General features: G+C 49.0%; 2 protein-coding genes across 5 annotated transcripts in view; one reads left to right on the top strand and one right to left on the bottom strand.

The window, feature by feature from the left end:
* Nucleotides 1-12,183, bottom strand: part of LOC135109375 (RING finger protein 44-like) — a 105,541-nt gene extending 93,358 nt beyond the window's left edge. Inside the window, exons 1-2 of the mRNA XM_064020767.1 lie at nucleotides 12,095-12,183; nucleotides 10,851-11,136 (exon numbers count right to left, since the gene is read on the bottom strand). Of these exons, the coding sequence (XP_063876837.1) occupies nucleotides 10,851-10,916 (66 nt within the window). The 5' untranslated portion in view covers nucleotides 10,917-11,136; nucleotides 12,095-12,183. The remainder of the gene's footprint in view (nucleotides 1-10,850; nucleotides 11,137-12,094) is intronic.
* A 3,094-nt stretch (nucleotides 12,184-15,277) lies between these two features.
* LOC135109312 (pseudouridine-5'-phosphate glycosidase-like) overlaps nucleotides 15,278-16,931 on the top strand; it is an 87,140-nt gene continuing 85,486 nt past the window's right edge. For 2 of the 4 annotated variants that reach the window (XM_064020647.1, XM_064020646.1), the window contains exons 1-2: nucleotides 16,245-16,479; nucleotides 16,831-16,913. In XM_064020647.1, the coding sequence (XP_063876717.1) occupies nucleotides 16,411-16,479; nucleotides 16,831-16,913 (152 nt within the window). In that variant the 5' untranslated portion in view covers nucleotides 16,245-16,410. Of the gene's footprint in view, nucleotides 15,389-15,476; nucleotides 16,179-16,244; nucleotides 16,480-16,830; nucleotides 16,914-16,931 lie in introns of those variants that run through there. The other 2 variants (XM_064020649.1, XM_064020648.1) reach the window with 2 other exon arrangements.

The raw sequence follows: 16,931 nt of genomic DNA, 5'->3' as shown, positions 1-16,931 counted from the left end.
TTTATATAGGGACACCTTAATTAGTTTTGAAGGGGTATTGAATCTTTAAATAGGGGGTAACACGATTTCATAAAGAAACCACACTTTTCAGGAAACATTACACTTTTCTAGACACACAAGAAGCAGGAGGCGGAAAAAGTAAGTTGGGGAGAAGAGAAGGAGTAGTCAGTAGGAGAGAAGGAGGATGGAAGAGAGAAAAACGAGAAAAAGGAGCAAGAGAAAGGAGGGAGAGGGAAAGAAAGCGAGGAAGAGAAAGGAGGAAGAAAAGGAGGAAGCAAGAAAAGGAAAGGGAAAAGGAGGAAGACAAAAGAAAGGAGGAGGAAAAGAGAAAAGCAAGAGAAACGAGGAAGAAAAGGAGGAGAGCAAGAGAAAGGAGGGGAGGAAAGGAAGGAGGCAAGAGAAAGGAGGAGGAAAGGAGGGAACAAGAGAAAGGAGGAGCAGCAGGAGGCGGAGGAGGAGGAGGGAGAGACAGTGCAATGTGTAAATCATGAATGATAACGAAGGAAACAAGGAAGGGAAATTGGCGTGGCGGAGCAGGTGGTGGGGAGGAAGTCAGCACGACCACACCCAGTTGCTCTGTGTGTGTGTGTGTGTGTGTGTGTGTGTGTATGTGTGTGTGTGGCTAACAGAACGCAATAACGCCACACAGAACACGTACTAGTAAATCTCCAAAAACCAAAAGACGGACTTCAAACGTGTCTGCATAAGGTAAACAACACCCCCCCCCCCTCTCTCTCTCTCTCTCTCTACAATCACGACCGAAGCAAGCAGTAAGGGAATAAAGCAAATATCTTATTCTTCTCTCTCATTCTGCGTCTTTCACTGGCATAAGCAACACTTCGCAACACTAACAGCACCTCTAGATAAACACAGAATTAGTTATTATTACTAGTATGGTCATAGTACCCCCGCTGCCTTTCTGTTAATCCCTATCTCGACCTCCTGTTTTCCTTGTACCCTTATTTATGTGACTTCCAATAAACCCGTGAACCTTATAAACTCGTCACAGAATTAGTTATTATTACCGTATATAACCATTGCTCCCTCCCCTCCCCCGTCCCCTATCACCCCCCCTCTCCCTCTCCCTCCATTCCCGGAGCTGTCAAAGATGAAATTTTTATTAACTGTACAATGCACTCAGTACGTCATTGAAATAAATGCACGTAACACACATATGATGCCAAACCCATTTATGTATTTTCTGTGGGAGGGACGGGAACGGAGGGGAGAGAGGGGACAGAGGTAGGAGGAGGAGGAGGAGGAGGAGGAGGAGTGGGCACAGAGAGGAGTAGGAGGATATGAATAGCATTTTTTATTTATTCATTTTTTTTTTGCATCAAACTCTTTTTTTTTCATTAACATCAACCAGCAAAAAAAAAAAAAAATCATAAGAGTAATGGATTTTTTTTTTCCCCGTCGAAGCACAAATGTTTAATGGCATATACTATAACTATACCCGCAAAATAGAGAGAAAAAAATATATGTATCTTTCGTACAGGTTTTGGAAGGCAGTGAGGCATTGGAGGTGGAACACAGAGAGGGACGTGGCAGTCAGTGAGTGAGTCAGTGAGAAAGGGGAAAAAAAGAAGGAAGGAAGGAAAGAAGGAAGGAAGGAAGGAAGGAAGGAAGGAAGGAAGGAAGGAAGGAAGGAAGGAAGAAAGGAGGCAACGTATAGAATAATAGCAGTGATAATAACACACACACACACACACACACACACACACACACACACACACACACACACACACACAACGAAGGAAGGAAGAAAGGGAAAAAAAGAAGGAGAGGAAGGAAGCATCATAGAAAAAACAACGGTGACCACACACACACACACACACACACACACACACACACACACACAACAAAATTGGCAGTATAGAGTGCACGCAGGTGACACGCGCGTGGGGAGGAAGCATGTACGTATATTGGAGGCAGAAATACGTACACATGTAAACAAACACGGACACGTACACATCGAGCTGGCCTGTGGAAGGATAACAGAAATGGAACACGAGAGAGAGAGAGAGAGAGAGAGAGAGAGAGAGAGAGAGAGAGAGAGAGAGAGAGAGAGAGAGAGAGAGAGAGAGAGAGAGAGAAAGGATGGTAGAGAAGGGGGGATGAGGTAGGGAGGAGAGGGATGGAGAAAAACGAATATATTTTTGGATGTGTGTGTGTGTGTGTGTGTGTGTGTGTGTTGTGTGTGTGTGTGTGTGTGTGTGTGTGTGTGTGTGTGTAAGAGGATCAATATTGAATTCAAACTAATGCAACAAAGGGATTGAAAAGTGAGAGAGGGAACGAACGATATGAAACTGTAGTCTGTAAGAGAGAGAGAGAGAGAGAGAGAGAGAGAGAGAGAGAGAGAGAGAGAGAGAGAGAGAGAGAGAGAGAGAGAGAGAGAAAGCGACTGAACGGGCCTGGCAACTGGGACTAATACTGGGGCTGACCGTGAGTGGGGCTGGGGACTGAAAGGGCTGTGACTCCAACTAAAGAGCACAGCATTGTGAATTATATTGGGGCTGATACCGGGGAGGGGCTGAGAGAAGCTTGTACTGGGGGGGGGGCTGAAATGGAATGGACTGGTATTGTGGGATAGGAGAAGGAGGTACTGGGGACTGGAATAGATTACTAGTGTTGCCTGAGAGGAACTATTACTGGGGACTGAAATATTCTAGTACTGGGAGGGGACTAAAAAAAGGATGGTAATTGAAGCTTGCTGGTACTAGGGACTGGAGTGAGCCAATAGCTTGGGTTAACAGGGAATGATACTGGGAACTGAGAAGGGCTAATACAAGGGACTGAGAAGGGCTGTAACTAGGGACTAAAATGCTCTAGTACCGAGGGACTATAAAGGACTATTGAGGGGAGTGACCGGAGATTGCACCCCTGACAGGACATCATGAATCAGCCTGCCATCCTGCCATCCTGCCGCCGTGCCATCGTGCCTGGAGGCGGCTCAGCTCCCGCCCTGCCTAAGCATGCCGCGGCCAGGGCGTGACGCTTCCACCACCAACAGGGACAGTATTACCAAACATAGAGTCTATATCGGCTATTCTTAACAGGTTCTAGTTCAGTTTATCGGAATTTTCAAGGTGTTTTTATGATTCGAGTGTTAAATCAATAAGGACTCTGCATCACCAATTGGAGAATGTCTATCAGAACCTGCCTCAAATATTTCACCGTCTATCGCGACCACTTTTGACAGGTTTTGGCTCAGTTACTGGATTTTTCAAGATGGTTTCATGGAGTTTTCATGACTGGAGTGATTAATCAATAAGGATTCTGCATTATCAATGTGAGAAATGTGCACTAGAACCCGTGTAATCGTATATGTGGCTTTTGGAAACCGTGCAGTAATAATAATACGAGTTTCATAACATGAATTTAGTTATACGAGTTTTCAAGGTGTTTTCACGAACCGAGTGATAAATCAACAAATATTCTGCATTACCAAGAGCAAGAAATCTAAACTGGAACCCGCTTCATCGTGTACGTGGCGTTTGGAAACAGTTCATATAGGAGAGCAAAGCGTTTCTTATGCTCTTATGTTCTCATGTAACAAAGCGTTTCAGATCACGGCCCCAGGTGTCACGTCCACGCAACACCACGCCACCGCTGCCTGCACACGCCCCCGAAGTTCGCCCACTCGTTCAGCCACGAAGCTCTGACAGCCTCACGTGCGCTCCGAAACTTGTATTGCTTTCGTAGTTACTCTTAGTGATGTGCCTCTGGATTGGCAGCGCCGGACTTTCCCTTACTTAATATTCAGCCCCAGCCTGCCCGAGCCAACATCTGGAGGGGATGGGAGGAGGGGAGGGGGGTCGAGTGTCCTGACATGAGGCACCGTTGCTCTTACTCTCAGGCTGGTATTCTGAAACACTGCCTCGCCACACCTCCACTACTTTCAAAAGGCTCTAGATTAAATTACACGAGTTTTTTAGGATGTTTTTACGGTTTTGGTGACAGATTAACATGATTTCTACATTGTTAACTGGAGAAATAGTCATGAGAACCTGTGGCAAGCATCTCTGACCCTTGAAAATAGTCGTGGTGAGAGAGCAAAACGTTTCTGAATACACACACACACACACACACACACACACACACACACACACACACACGTACGCCACTATCCTTCCATCTTTTCCTTCCCTTCACCGTCCACTACAATAAGGACCTCTTGCTGTGCTGCTGAGTCAGGCCACGCAGTCTATTCTAATTACATTCCTCACTCCCTCCCACCACACCGCATCAGCCCAGCACAGCACAATATAGCACAGCACGGCGGAAGGCTGCCCAACCACCACCACCACCACTGCTATCACTGCTATCGCCACCACCAGCTCCCGCGCCGCCTAAGCAACACAGCACGAGAGAAATGACCTAATATTCTTAAACGTACACAAGGAGAGAGAGAGAGAGAGAGAGAGAGAGAGAGAGAGAGAGAGAGAGAGAGAGAGAGAGAGAGAGAGAGAGAGCCGGGGAGGTTAATAATTACTAAATTAAATATGGAAGAGAAGAAGAGGCGGAGGAAGAAAAACCGAGCAAGAAAATAAGAAAAGATGGACGAAAAGGAGGAAGAAATAAAACAATAGTAAGTCTCATAATTATTTTTCACCCAAAAAGTTGAAACCCTCAAAAAAAAAAAACGAAGAAAAAAATGAAAAAAAGAGAACAAGAACAAGATGAAAAGAAGAAAAAGCAAACGAAAAACAAGCAATACAAGCAAAAACTGGTCAACCTCCCATTTTCTTTACCCCCCCAAAAAAAATATATATACAAAAAAAGTCTCACAACTATTTCTCAAAAAAAAAAAAAAAAAAAAAAAAAATCTGGGGAGACTCATCATGACGGGCCGTACTCTGTCACGTCCCTGTCTTCCGCGAGCACGTGAGGTAATGGTGATGGAGATAGGCACGCCACGCATCCATCAACGGCACGGCAGGCAGGTAGAGGCGGTGGTGGTGGTGGTGGTGGTGGTGGTGGTAGTGGTGAGGTGCGAACGTGACTATAAAGCAGGTAACTAACGCCCACACCAGCTCACCCCCCGCCCATGTACAGGAGTGCATTCTCAATCTATACTTTTAACAGGCTTTAATGGAAGTATTCGCCAGGAGGTCTACGCACGACTGCCAGCGGTTACAGACTAGTGCAAGCCGAAAATCCCCGCGATATTAACTCTCAGACACTTCACGAAAAAAAAAAAAAAAAAAGACGGAAAATGGGAAATAGACAAAATGAAGCAATTATCTTTGTCGCCGCCACCACCATCGCCGCCACAGGAGGTAGGTAATTTAAGAATGAAACCCTCGAATGCAGAGCTTCCTCTCGTTCAGCCACACTGCCCGCGAGCAAGCCGAGGGGAAATTAAGAAGTATTGCAAACTCTATTCGCCGCCTCCTCGCGAGCGTGCTGCGTCGCGAGTGTTATGGCCGCTGGAGCTGTCAGTGGCAGGGAGGTAGAAAGCGTAATGCTGAAAGAAAGCGTTGTGAGCGAGGGGGAGAGAGAGAGAGAGAGACAGAGAGAGAGAGAGGCAGGGAGGGGGAGCATTGCATGGGCTGGCGCGCACGGCCTCCCACTCACACCCTTTCTCCGTGTTCGAACGCCTCAAACCTGACGGGAGGGGAAGTTTCCAGGTGTCCCCAGACAGTGGACGCGGGGCGGCGGGCGGCGAGGCAGGGGTGCGAGTGAGGGGGCTGGATGCCAGTTGCCGCCACACCCCGACCAGGGCACGGGTGTACGCACCGCCCGCCGCCCTCCGCCCCCCCGCCCACACGCCCACTTCAAACCACCATGCAGTGCTCTGTCCGGTGGGCGTGAGTGAGCAGCGGCGCGGGGTGGTAAGGGCGGCGTGAGACGGACATTTCTTTACCGCCGCTCTCCGTATCTCGTATCCAATTAGCCGCCATTCATAGACTAATATAATTATGTATAATTTTATGATAAAGGGCAATGGCTGACTGTGGCTCAATAGCAGGAGTGAGCCACGCCCGCCTCGCCTCGCCCACGCCTCGCCAGGAAGAGCCACATGACTCCACTCTCATGACGGCCCGCCTGCCTGGGTAAACATTTTGTCATATTTTGGCATCGATCCATGAAGGGGCTTAAATATCCACGTCTGTACCTGGCACACGGCTCTATTGATCCTCCCCACCGCACCTTCGTCAATATATCCTACGTGGCAACGCCGGCAGGAAGCACACAGGGGCTTCCAAGGGGAAATTTATTGATCGAAAAAGTTGCAGGGTTCCTATCAACCCCAGACCGTCCCACGCTGCTCCGGCCCCGCCCTCACCCCGCGGCCCGCCAGCACCCGAGACCTCACCCCCAGGCACACCTCGCCCCTCGTACACCCCTCGCGCTGGCCACAACACTTTACATACACACCCCCTACACACACACGCACACTCCTTATCGTTACGTACACCCATTACCCTGCACATACACACGCACACACGCACCAGAATTACATCCAACGTGATTACGGGTGATGACAAATGTGAATTCCTTCCTTATTCCTCTTCTTCCTTCTCCTCCTTCTCCTTCTCCTCCTCCTCCTGCACTAGCCAATCAATTTTGCCCTCCAATCTTCACCACGGGAGAGGAACGAACGAAGACATTTCCACTTTTATGACCGAGGTGGAATGAGGGCCAGGCCTGATGAGAGAGAGAGAGAGAGAGAGAGAGAGAGGGAGAGAGAGAGAGAGAGAGAGAGAGAGAGAGAGAGAGAGAGAGAGAGAGAGAGAGAGATGGAGGGGGAGGTATAGGGAATGTAATGCGTGTATGTGTGTGTGTGTGTGTGTGTGTGTGTGTGTGTGTGTGTGTGTGTGTGTAAATTGTATCACAGGGAGGTAGTTTCAAAGGTCAGTAGCTAATATTCCAATACTCCCTCCACCAAACACACACACACACACACACACACACACACACACACACTGGCAGGAAGACAAAAAAACAGAGCCTGACGCTAACAAATGAAACAAGAATGGTATAGTACTCTTAGTTGGACTCCCATTTTTTCAGAGACGAAAGGAGAGGAGAGAGGAGGAAAGAGAGAGAGAGAGAGAGAGAGAGAGAGAGAGAGAGAGAGAGAGAGAGAGAGAGAGAGAGAGTCGTGGCAGGAAGACAGGAAGGCAAGCACTCGTCAGGAAGAAGGAAGTGCTGAGTTAAGAGTAGCTATGGAGTGAGACAGGAGAGAGATATAGAAGCTAGACTCTGGAACTCTCAAAAAACGAAGAGAGAGAGAGAGAGAGAGAGAGAGAGAGAGAGAGAGAGAGAGAGAGAGAGAGAGAGAGAGAGAGAGAGAGAGAGAGAGGATGAGGTACACAGGAAGGCAAGGAAAGAGCTATATGAAGTGAAGTAGCAGTAGATTATATGAAGTTGGAGACGCAGGAAGAGGCGTAGAGAGGAGAAAGAGGAGAGGAGGGGGTAGAGACAAGGGGCCGTTAGGATGAGACACAACAGGAAGGCAGCTAAGAAATGAAACAGCGGTATATGAAACTAAACACACACACACACACACACACACACACACACACAGAAGAGAGTGGAGGGGTCGGGGCTGCCAAGGAGGGAAGCACAGTAATGGGGAGCTCTTTCGCATGTTCCTCTCCCTCTCTCTCTCTCTCTCTCCCAGCTCTCTCACCTCTCCCAGACAGGCGTCAGCAGCTGCATACCTGCTTCATAAAGACCCAAGAAAAAGCTCCCAGCCATTACTACAACACGGCCCGCAAGAAAATGGCCTACTATCCCCCCTTCTCCCACTCCCTCTCCCTCCCAGCCTATACCCTTTGTAGGCCGCACCCCTCAGGCTACACGGCCTAACACACCCTTCTTACCTGGTCCCCTTCACCCCTCCCTCCCTCTCTCTCTCTCTCTCTCTCTCTCTCTCTCTCTCTCTCTCTCTCTCTCTCTCTCTCTCTCTCTCTCTCTCTCTCCGTTTTTCCCTATCTCTTTGTCACTCCGCCACCCTCTCATCCCTTTCCTTCTCTCTCTCTCTCTCTCTCTCTCTCTCTCTCTCTCTCTCTCTCTCTCTCTCTCTCTCTCTTCTTCCTGTCCCTCCACCCTCACCATCCTCAGTCTAGCACCTCATTTCTCCTCTCTCTCTCTCTCTCTCTCTCTCTCTCTCTCTCTCTCTCTCTCTCTCTCTCTCTCTCTCTCTCCATGGGGCCCTCTCTCCCTCCAATACCTCCACACCCCTCCAGAAATTCTCCCACCCTCTCTCTGTCCCTCCCTCAATCACGTCCCAGCCTCCCCCTTTCATCCATCACCCCACACCCCTCCCCCCCAACAACCTGCCCCGCCACACAACAGGCGCCTCCCCACCCCCTCCCCTCCCCATTTCCCACCACCTGCTCTTTCCTCCCTTACCCTCCCCCATTCCTTTCCTCCTTCTCTTCTTCCTCCTCCTCCTCCTCCCAACACACTTCTGACCGACTCCTGCCTCAAGCCTCCCCTTCCTCCTCTCTCTCTCTCTCTCTCTCTCTCTCTCTCTCTCTCTCTCTCTCTCTCTCTCTCTCTCTCTCATTCCTCTTCCTCCTCCTCCTCCTCACCACTACCATAATCACCATTTACCATTACTCTCTACTTTTCTACCCTAACCACCATCACCATCACCATCGCCAACATCCTCTCCACCACCCTCCTCCTCTTCCTCCTCCTCCTCCCCCTCTTCCTCCCCCAGCCCCGACTAGCGTTTGTACTCCACCACCTGCTTTTACCCTCCTCCTCCCCCTCCTCTTCTTCCCTTTCCCTTCCATCCCAGCCTACGCACCTGTCCTTACCCTCCACGACCCACGTATGCGGAGGAGGAGGAGGAGGAGGAGGAGGAGGAGAAAATATCCTGACTCTTCCTCTTTGATCAATTCTCGAAAACAATCTCTCTCTCTCTCTCTCTCTCTCTCTCTCTCTCTCTCTCTCTCTCTCTCTCTCTCTCTCTCTCTCTCTCGACTACAACTTGTTCTTCTTTTGTGTTCCCTGCTGCTTCCTCGTCCCCTGCCTGAACACTTCCCCTCCTCTCTTTCCTCACCGTTGCACTAAGCACATTTTCCTCGCCGTGCTGTGATGAGGCTCCGACGCCAACAACTTTCCTCCACCACCTGCTACGTTTCCTTCTGCGTCCCAACTCCACTGCATTCAAAAAAGGCCCTAGTTCAAGGTATATAGATTTTCAAGGGTGTTTTTGCGTTCTGGTGATTGATTTATGAGATTTTTGCATTATTAACGGGAGAAACGCAGTACAGAAACTGGTTAATCATCTATGTCGGCTTTGGAGAGAGAGCAGAGCGTTTCAGAATACTGGTCTTTGTGACGAGTGATTGTAAAAATACGAAAGATAACGCAGCGAGCGACTGAGAATTCCGTCTATTTTTTACATGATTTAATGGAGAAAAACTGTGAGGAGCGGACAGTGTTTTCTTAGATAACACTGGTGGGCCCACACGTATAGGCCGGGCCCTTCAACCTGCCAGTACCCAGACGCCCTCGGGTCCCGCCATTCACCAGCCGCTCCTCCACCTTCTGTCCCTCTCGCTCACTCCAAACCCTTCACCTCACCTCCTCCCAGCCTGCCTCTTCTAGTATTTTTCTTTCCCTGTAGTGCCTTCACTGTCCTCTCCTCCGCCCCCAGCCACTCTGGTTCCTCCCAGCGGTGCATGTCTCCTCCCCAGGATGTCCCCCGCGAGGGTATATAGTCACCACTCACCACCGCCGCTTCTCACGGCCTGCCTGGTGAGACGGAGTGTGATGCACGTCACGTCACCAAGACCCGTATACAGAAACGCTTTGCTCTCTCATCACGACTGTTTTCAAAGGCCACAGAGATGGCTAGCCGGCTTCTCGAGAGTGTTTCTGCTGTTAATAATGTAGAAATCTTGTTAATCTGTCACTAGAACCATAAAAAATCCTTAAAAACCGTGCAACTTCAACTACATAGAGCCTTTGGAAAGTAGTAGAAGTGTTTCAGAATATGGTTGCCAAGACACCGCACACGAGGCTAATCACCACCACGGCGCCTCACGCATTGCTTACTCACAAGCTTGAAATCGAAAATTGCCTTAAAGCCAGTGTTACAAAGCCGACGCCTCCCCTGCGGGCTGCCAGCGGCGGGACCCGTGAGGCGGCGCCCTGCATCCCCTTTAAGGCTGGGCAGGCAGGCAGGCAGGCAGGTCCTCGGAGTCGCCAGGGGTGAGCTCAGCCGCCATCCAGACCAACACACATTTAAGAGTCACCAGGCAACTTTTCTTTAGTGACACTGTTTTGATTCCGTTCCCAGACATTCATTAGCAACGGTGTGTGTGTGTGTGTGTGTGTGTGTGTGTGTGTGTGTGTGTTTTATGTAAGAGGGGGATTGGCCAAGGGCAACAAAATTATAATAAAAAAAAGGCCTATAGAGATTTTGGTCCCCGAACAGTCAAGGGCGGTCGTCATAAATGAAAGGATAAGCATCTTGAAACCTCCAGGAAACACAGAAGCAGGAAAGGAGCTCCAGTGTGTGTGTGTGTGTTTATCTCTCTCTCTCTCTCTCTCTCTCTCTCTCTCTCTCTCTCTCTCTCTCTCTCTCTCTCTCTCTCTCTCTCTCTCTATATATATATATATATATATGTGTGTGTGTGTGTGTGTGTGTGTGTGTGTGTGTGTGTGTGTGTGAGAGAGAGAGAGAGAGAGAGAGAGAGAGAGAGAGAGAGAGAGAGAGAGAGAGAGAGAGAGAGAGAGAGAGAGAGAGAGAGAGAGAGAGAGAGAGAGAGAGAGAGAGAGAGAGAGAGGACTGACAGATAAATAAATGAGAGGATGGAGTTGAAAAATACAGGATGATAGCAATGAGAGATTCAAAGTGGTGCGGTAGTGGTGCTCACCTGAGAGTCGATGGTGAGGTCCAGCCCTGGTGAGTCCTCCTCGGGAAGGTAGAATGGAGTAGCCATGGCTTCGTCACACACACACACACACACACACACACACACACACACACACACACACACACACACACACACACACACACACGGGGGGGGGACACAGATACAGGCGGTGCGAGGTTTAATAAGCTCAGTAAAGTGTATTAGAGTTCACCGGGACACAGTCATGTCGAGCTGGGCAGCACGGGCGCCTGGTTACCCTGAGTCCTGCGTCCAGGCGCGGGATGTCCTGAAACACATGCACCACGTCACGTGAGGCTCACTGCGGTGCTTGGGCCGCCCTGTTAGTCACCCATCCGCCACCACCACCACCACCACCACCACTGCACGCCCATCAAATGTGTCACTACAGACTGCCACTTATCCTGCCACTCATGGAGGATAAACACCAACTCTAGCAAAATAACCTTGCCTTTCTTATTACTTTGTTTTCTTCGAAAAATTTAGCATAACGCGCGCGCGCGTGCACCGAGTGATATTAACAAGAAACAAGGCTCGGCGCCAAGCAGGGTCACACTCTTACATCTTGGCGCCAAGCAGGGACGTGTCTCGGCGCCAGGCAACGTGATATACATCTTGACATCAAGCAGAGACCTCGGCGCCAGGCACTGCTGCACGCAAATGAGTAAGTCATCTTATAGTCATGGCAGAAATTACAACACTTTGAGTGTATGTACTGTACAACATTACAGAGCGTGACACACAACCCGCAGGTAATGCAAACGCTTCATCCATATATATATATATATATATATATATATATATATATATATATATATATATATATATATATATATATATATAGAGAGAGAGAGAGAGAGAGAGAGAGAGAGAGAGAGAGAGAGAGAGAGAGAGAGAGAGAGAGAGAGAGAGAGAGAGAGAGAGAGAGAGAGAGAGAGAGAGAGAGAGAGAGAGAGAGAGAGATGGATAGATGGATACACACACACACACACACACACACACACACACACACACACACACACACACACACACATACACACACACAGGTGAGTGTAGTATGGTATAGGGTTGCTATAGATGTGTTTAGAGGGTCGCTCCCCGCGTCAACACAACGTTGGGCGTCGTGCAGTGGTTTGGTCGCTAAACAACAAAACACGAGTGGCTTTAGATCACCGCTGACCGTCAGGTTAACACTATTTCACTCAAAAGATGAGGACGAGCCTTACTATCGCAGTCACGAGTAAAGTTTACGCGTGAGGTGCACAGCCACACACACCCGGCGTCGCGGGCCGCCTGCAGGAAACTGAGCGAGTCCCGCCAAAAATTTAAAAATGTTCTCAGAAAACTCTCGTACAGGGATTTTTCTTTCTTTGGAATTCTTTTTTTTTTTGCGATGTTCACGGTTTCTTTTCATGACCGTAGTAACAGTGGAATATAAGGAGAGGAACCTGAACATCTGTGCGAGAATAATAGTGGTGAAATAAGACCTTAGGTGAAACACAAAGTTTAAAGGTCTTGCAGGTGTCTTGAGGTGAATTTTATGCCAGCAGTGCGGGAGGAGAACGAGGAAGTGGGCTGCTGGAGGAGGCTGACCAGCTGGCCGAGTTTATCAGTGTTACATAACATTCTGATTATTGTCTGGCCACCCCGACCTTGACCCTATCGCACGCAGCTTTAAGCCTCCGCCCCCCCGCCCGGCCCACTCATGCCGCAGGAGCGGAACTGAGGGAGTGTGTGTGTGTGTGTGTGGGAGGCGGGCGTCCTGGAAGCTGCGGGTGGGGCAGTAGTTATAACTGTTCGTTCCCTCACAGCAAGTTTTTGTACTTCACGCCCGCACACACGCACACACACACACACACACACACACACACACACACACACACACACACACACACACACACTGTGAGGTCTAAGGGAAGGCAATTATTGGCGATCACGAATCCAACATGTTATTCTCAACACAGTGGATGAATTACACACACACGTACATGCACACACCAACAGCTGCATACACACACACACACACACACACACACACACACACACACACACACACACACACACCTATTACCCACCTATCTACCCCCCCACTCACACACACACCTATCCCAGGGTACCGAGCCGCAGGAGAGACTCGGGGCAGGGGCTGAGTGCTTGCAAGCCAACGCGGCAGGATGCACGGAGGGAGCAGCGGCCGCCGCCCTCAAGACACACTCTCCGGGGCCGCGGTCATTTACCTCAGCAACTTTTGACCTGTTTTACCGCAAGTTCAATAAAGAAACGTTCATCAGTATACGCGATTATGATCATCATTATCACCATTATTATTATCATTACTGTGATTATTACCACCGCTACCGCCATCACCTCCATCACCGCTACGTATCATTAGCGGTGAACTGACTTTATCAATATCGGATGGTGTTTTCTTTTTACTACTTGCCTCTCCGGTCCTCTCTCTCTCTCTTTCTCTCTCCATGCCCTCCCTCCCAGTCAGTGCCCCAGTCACTGACCTGCCTGGGCTGCTTGCTAACGTGATGCAGTGCTGTGAGCTGGTTGGGTGACTTAACAAAGCAGCATTTTCTATTCCATCTCAGTGCTTCCCATTCTCTACCCTTCCCTTTCTGAATCTACCTCTTCTCATCACCCTGGAAAGATAGAAAGGTACACTGTGCTTCCTGAGTCTAGAAAGGTACACTGTGCTTCCTGAGTCTAGAAAGGTTTGCAGTGCTTCTTGAGTCTAGAAAGGTACACTGTGCTTCCTGAGTCTAGAAAGGTACACTGTGCTTCCTGAGTCTAGAAAGGTACACTGTGCTTCCTGAGTCTAGAAAGGTACACTGTGCTTCCTGAGTCTAGAAAGGTACACTGTGCTTCCTGAGTCTAGAAAGGTACACTGTGCTTCCTGAGTCTAGAAAGGTACACTGTGCTTCCTGAGTCTAGAAAGGTACTCTGTGCTTCCTGAGTCTAGAAAGGTACACTGTGCTTCTTGAGTCTAGAAAGGTACACAATGTTTCCTAAAAAGGTGTACAGTGCATCATCAAGTCTTACAGGCCAGCTGGAAGGCAGGCAGTAACCTGTAACCTGCTCAGGATCAGGCCAGCCCTCCCGGTGCAGGCTCAGTGAAGCAATGCGTGCAGGCTGAAGTTTATTGACCTCAAAAATCATGACTCTTGAATAATTAAGAAAAATTTATCTTTCTCTCACTTTATTTTTTCGCGTCGGTAATAGATGCGGTGCCGGCAGCGTGTTCATGAGGCTTGCAGAGTGGCTAAGGCTTCATCACCTTTGTGGCTGACGTCATCTCAACAGTTTTAATCCTGGACATCTTTTTTTTTCCTTCACAAATCAAGGGAATGAGTGAATAGTTACGATTCGAATGGCGACCTGTTTGTGTGTGTGTGTGTGTGTGTGTGTGTGTGTGTGTGTGTGTGTGTGTGTGTGTGTGTGTGTGTGTGTGTGAGAGAGAGAGAGAGAGAGAGAGAGAGAGAGAGAGAGAGAGAGAGAGAGAGAGAGAGAGAGAGAGAGAGAGAGAATAGCCTCGTGGTGAGGTGATGGCGGCGCAGCAATATAAATTTTCCTCCCCCAAGCCTGTGCATGCCTGTACGGTGACTGATGCCGAGATCCTACACAGCACACCGGAGGAGGCTGCTACAAGGCCGGTACTAGGCAACACTGGGTGAGAAAGGGTACCCCTCACTTTGAATGGATTTTCCAGACATTTTTTCATTCTTTCCCGGAGCGTGGATAATGGTGAGGGCGGCGAGTGGAGAGTTCCCGGCAGCGGCCACATCACAGGCAAGGGCGCCGCCCCTCTACAAACCCAACGCCGCTTGGAGGAGCTATTACACCAAACCCACTACGATATACATCCCTGGTCTTGTTCACCTACAGAGAACGTATTCTTGGTGCCTCATTTCGATTGCTGGGGTTTTGAAAGATATATGATTTTAGTGATAGTTTAACAAAGATTCTATATCATCAATGGGGAAAACACCGACGAAAATCCGTTGAGTCATCTCTGTGGCCTCGAAAAATTTTCCTTATGAGAGAACAAAGCATTTCAAAACACGGGCCCAGCAGGCTGCTCTCCCCACACGCGGTGCTTACCATAGACACTGCCTAACTCGAGAAACATACCGCATTCCCTTCCTGTGTTTTAAATTTTCCCTCGGTCCTAAGTCATCTGATCTACTTGCAATCTAGCAGTGATGTGTTTAGTAAGCAGACTGACAACACAACTGATTATGGGATATCAACGGAAATAAAACACAAAGATTAGCCTACTCGATGACAGGTACATTGAAGATAAACATTTCCTGACTCAACAAGCGCATCGGCGAAGCAGGATATCAGAGACTTGAGTGTTCCCAGTTTTTTTCCAGTATGTACCGTGCCATAAACCACACGTGCTGGCCTGGCTGTGGCTCCCTCTCCCTCCCCCCCTCCCTCCATGCATCCCTCCCGCCCTCCACCTCAGGGGCTGTGACCGCGCCGACCATCGCCCACCGCTCGTAAAACTGGTAGCTATGTAGGCCCGACTGTCCTCTTATGTCGCTACTCTCAACTCTCTTCCTCTCATGTAGCCGCGCTCTGAATATCCCAAGACTCACAACTCCTATATGACGTGATAAATGTGGTATGCGAGTATGCGTGTCTTATACAGTGACTTCTATTGACTGCCTGCAGCTTTCCGCTTCTTGCAGCAGTGCAACAGGAGCCATGCCAAGACATGTTGTCGTAGAACAATTTTTTTTGGCATCCTCAAGACACTCTTCAGATGCCTGCATAGGGATGGACACGGCACCTTAAATACTGTTCACCCCACCTCTACCAGCAAAAAGAGACAAGTGAAAGAGAATTACATAATGACCTACGAAAGGCAATTATATAGACCTACGCTGTTTAGCGTTCTCTCCAGTGGGTGCCCTCCTGCTCAAACATCCGCGGCAAGGAGACAGCTGCCACTGCCGCTAAGATGGGACTTCCACATGTAAACATAACCGCCCCCCCCCTCTTGCTACCACTCTCCGAGAAAATATTGTCGTATCTCGGGAGCCTGCTGTTTTACATGGGATATTTCACTATTTAATGTCCCCCGTGTTACATGCATGAGTCTGTGCCAAAGTAACTCTTCCCTGCGGCCGTGGTGTAGAAAACGTCCCGTTCATTAGACAACTTCATCAACCCTCACCCGCCTCAGTCTGGGCAGCACGTTTCCCTCATTGATGAAGTACTCTTATTGAAAGGAAGCACCTCCCTCACCCTTGACACTCACTGGCAGGCCCTGCTTTCTCTACGGTGCTCTCTCAGGTAACTTTACATAACATCACTTACTTCCTTATCACAGCAGCGCTTGAGAGGTGACCCACAGGCACTCCAGGGGCAGAGGTGAGGGTCTCTGCTGGGACTGTGAAGGTTTCCTCACTAAGGTCCTGATGGCCTCTGTCGTGTCGCTTCACGGGACTAACACTTCATTGGGTCTTTTCTTTATTTAGTTTGTCGCCCTAGGCCAGTACCTCTCTCACTTGAAAAAAAAAAAAAAATGTTTGAGATGTATTCTTCCCCACTTGTGGACCTCATGGGAACATTGCACAGTTACCAGTGTGCCCAGGTGTGTGGTGGACAGAAATTCCGGTCCTGCTATTTATTAATTTGTGTTTTCATCCTGTACCCTCAATAACACTTCCCCAGCAGCCAGTGACAAGTACTGCATTGTTGTCAGCTGATGAGGCTGTAACCAATTAAGCCAGGAGTGTCATCTAAGACACAGGGAACACCCATTAGTTTGATAGATATTAGATCATGAAATGTATTTTTGGTAGAGCGAAGGTATACATTAATTGTTGCTATAACCCTTTCTCTTGTTTCTTGAATATCTTGGGAGGTCTTGGTCTTGCAGTGGATTTATGGAGGTTGATGGCAGTGATGGTGTATATTGTGCTTCAATCTTTCTTTCCCACAGACTGCCAGGATGCTGCCCCACCTCAGCCGTGCCATGTGTCGGCTCCTCCTGCAGGGACAATTCTTTTCTCTTCGCCGCCAAAGGTAAAAATTCACCTTGTC

The sequence above is a fragment of the Scylla paramamosain genome, chromosome 18, assembly GCF_035594125.1.
Source record: "Scylla paramamosain isolate STU-SP2022 chromosome 18, ASM3559412v1, whole genome shotgun sequence".
NCBI classification, from domain to species: domain Eukaryota; kingdom Metazoa; phylum Arthropoda; class Malacostraca; order Decapoda; family Portunidae; genus Scylla; species Scylla paramamosain.
This window is presented reverse-complemented; position numbering and strand designations above follow the sequence as displayed.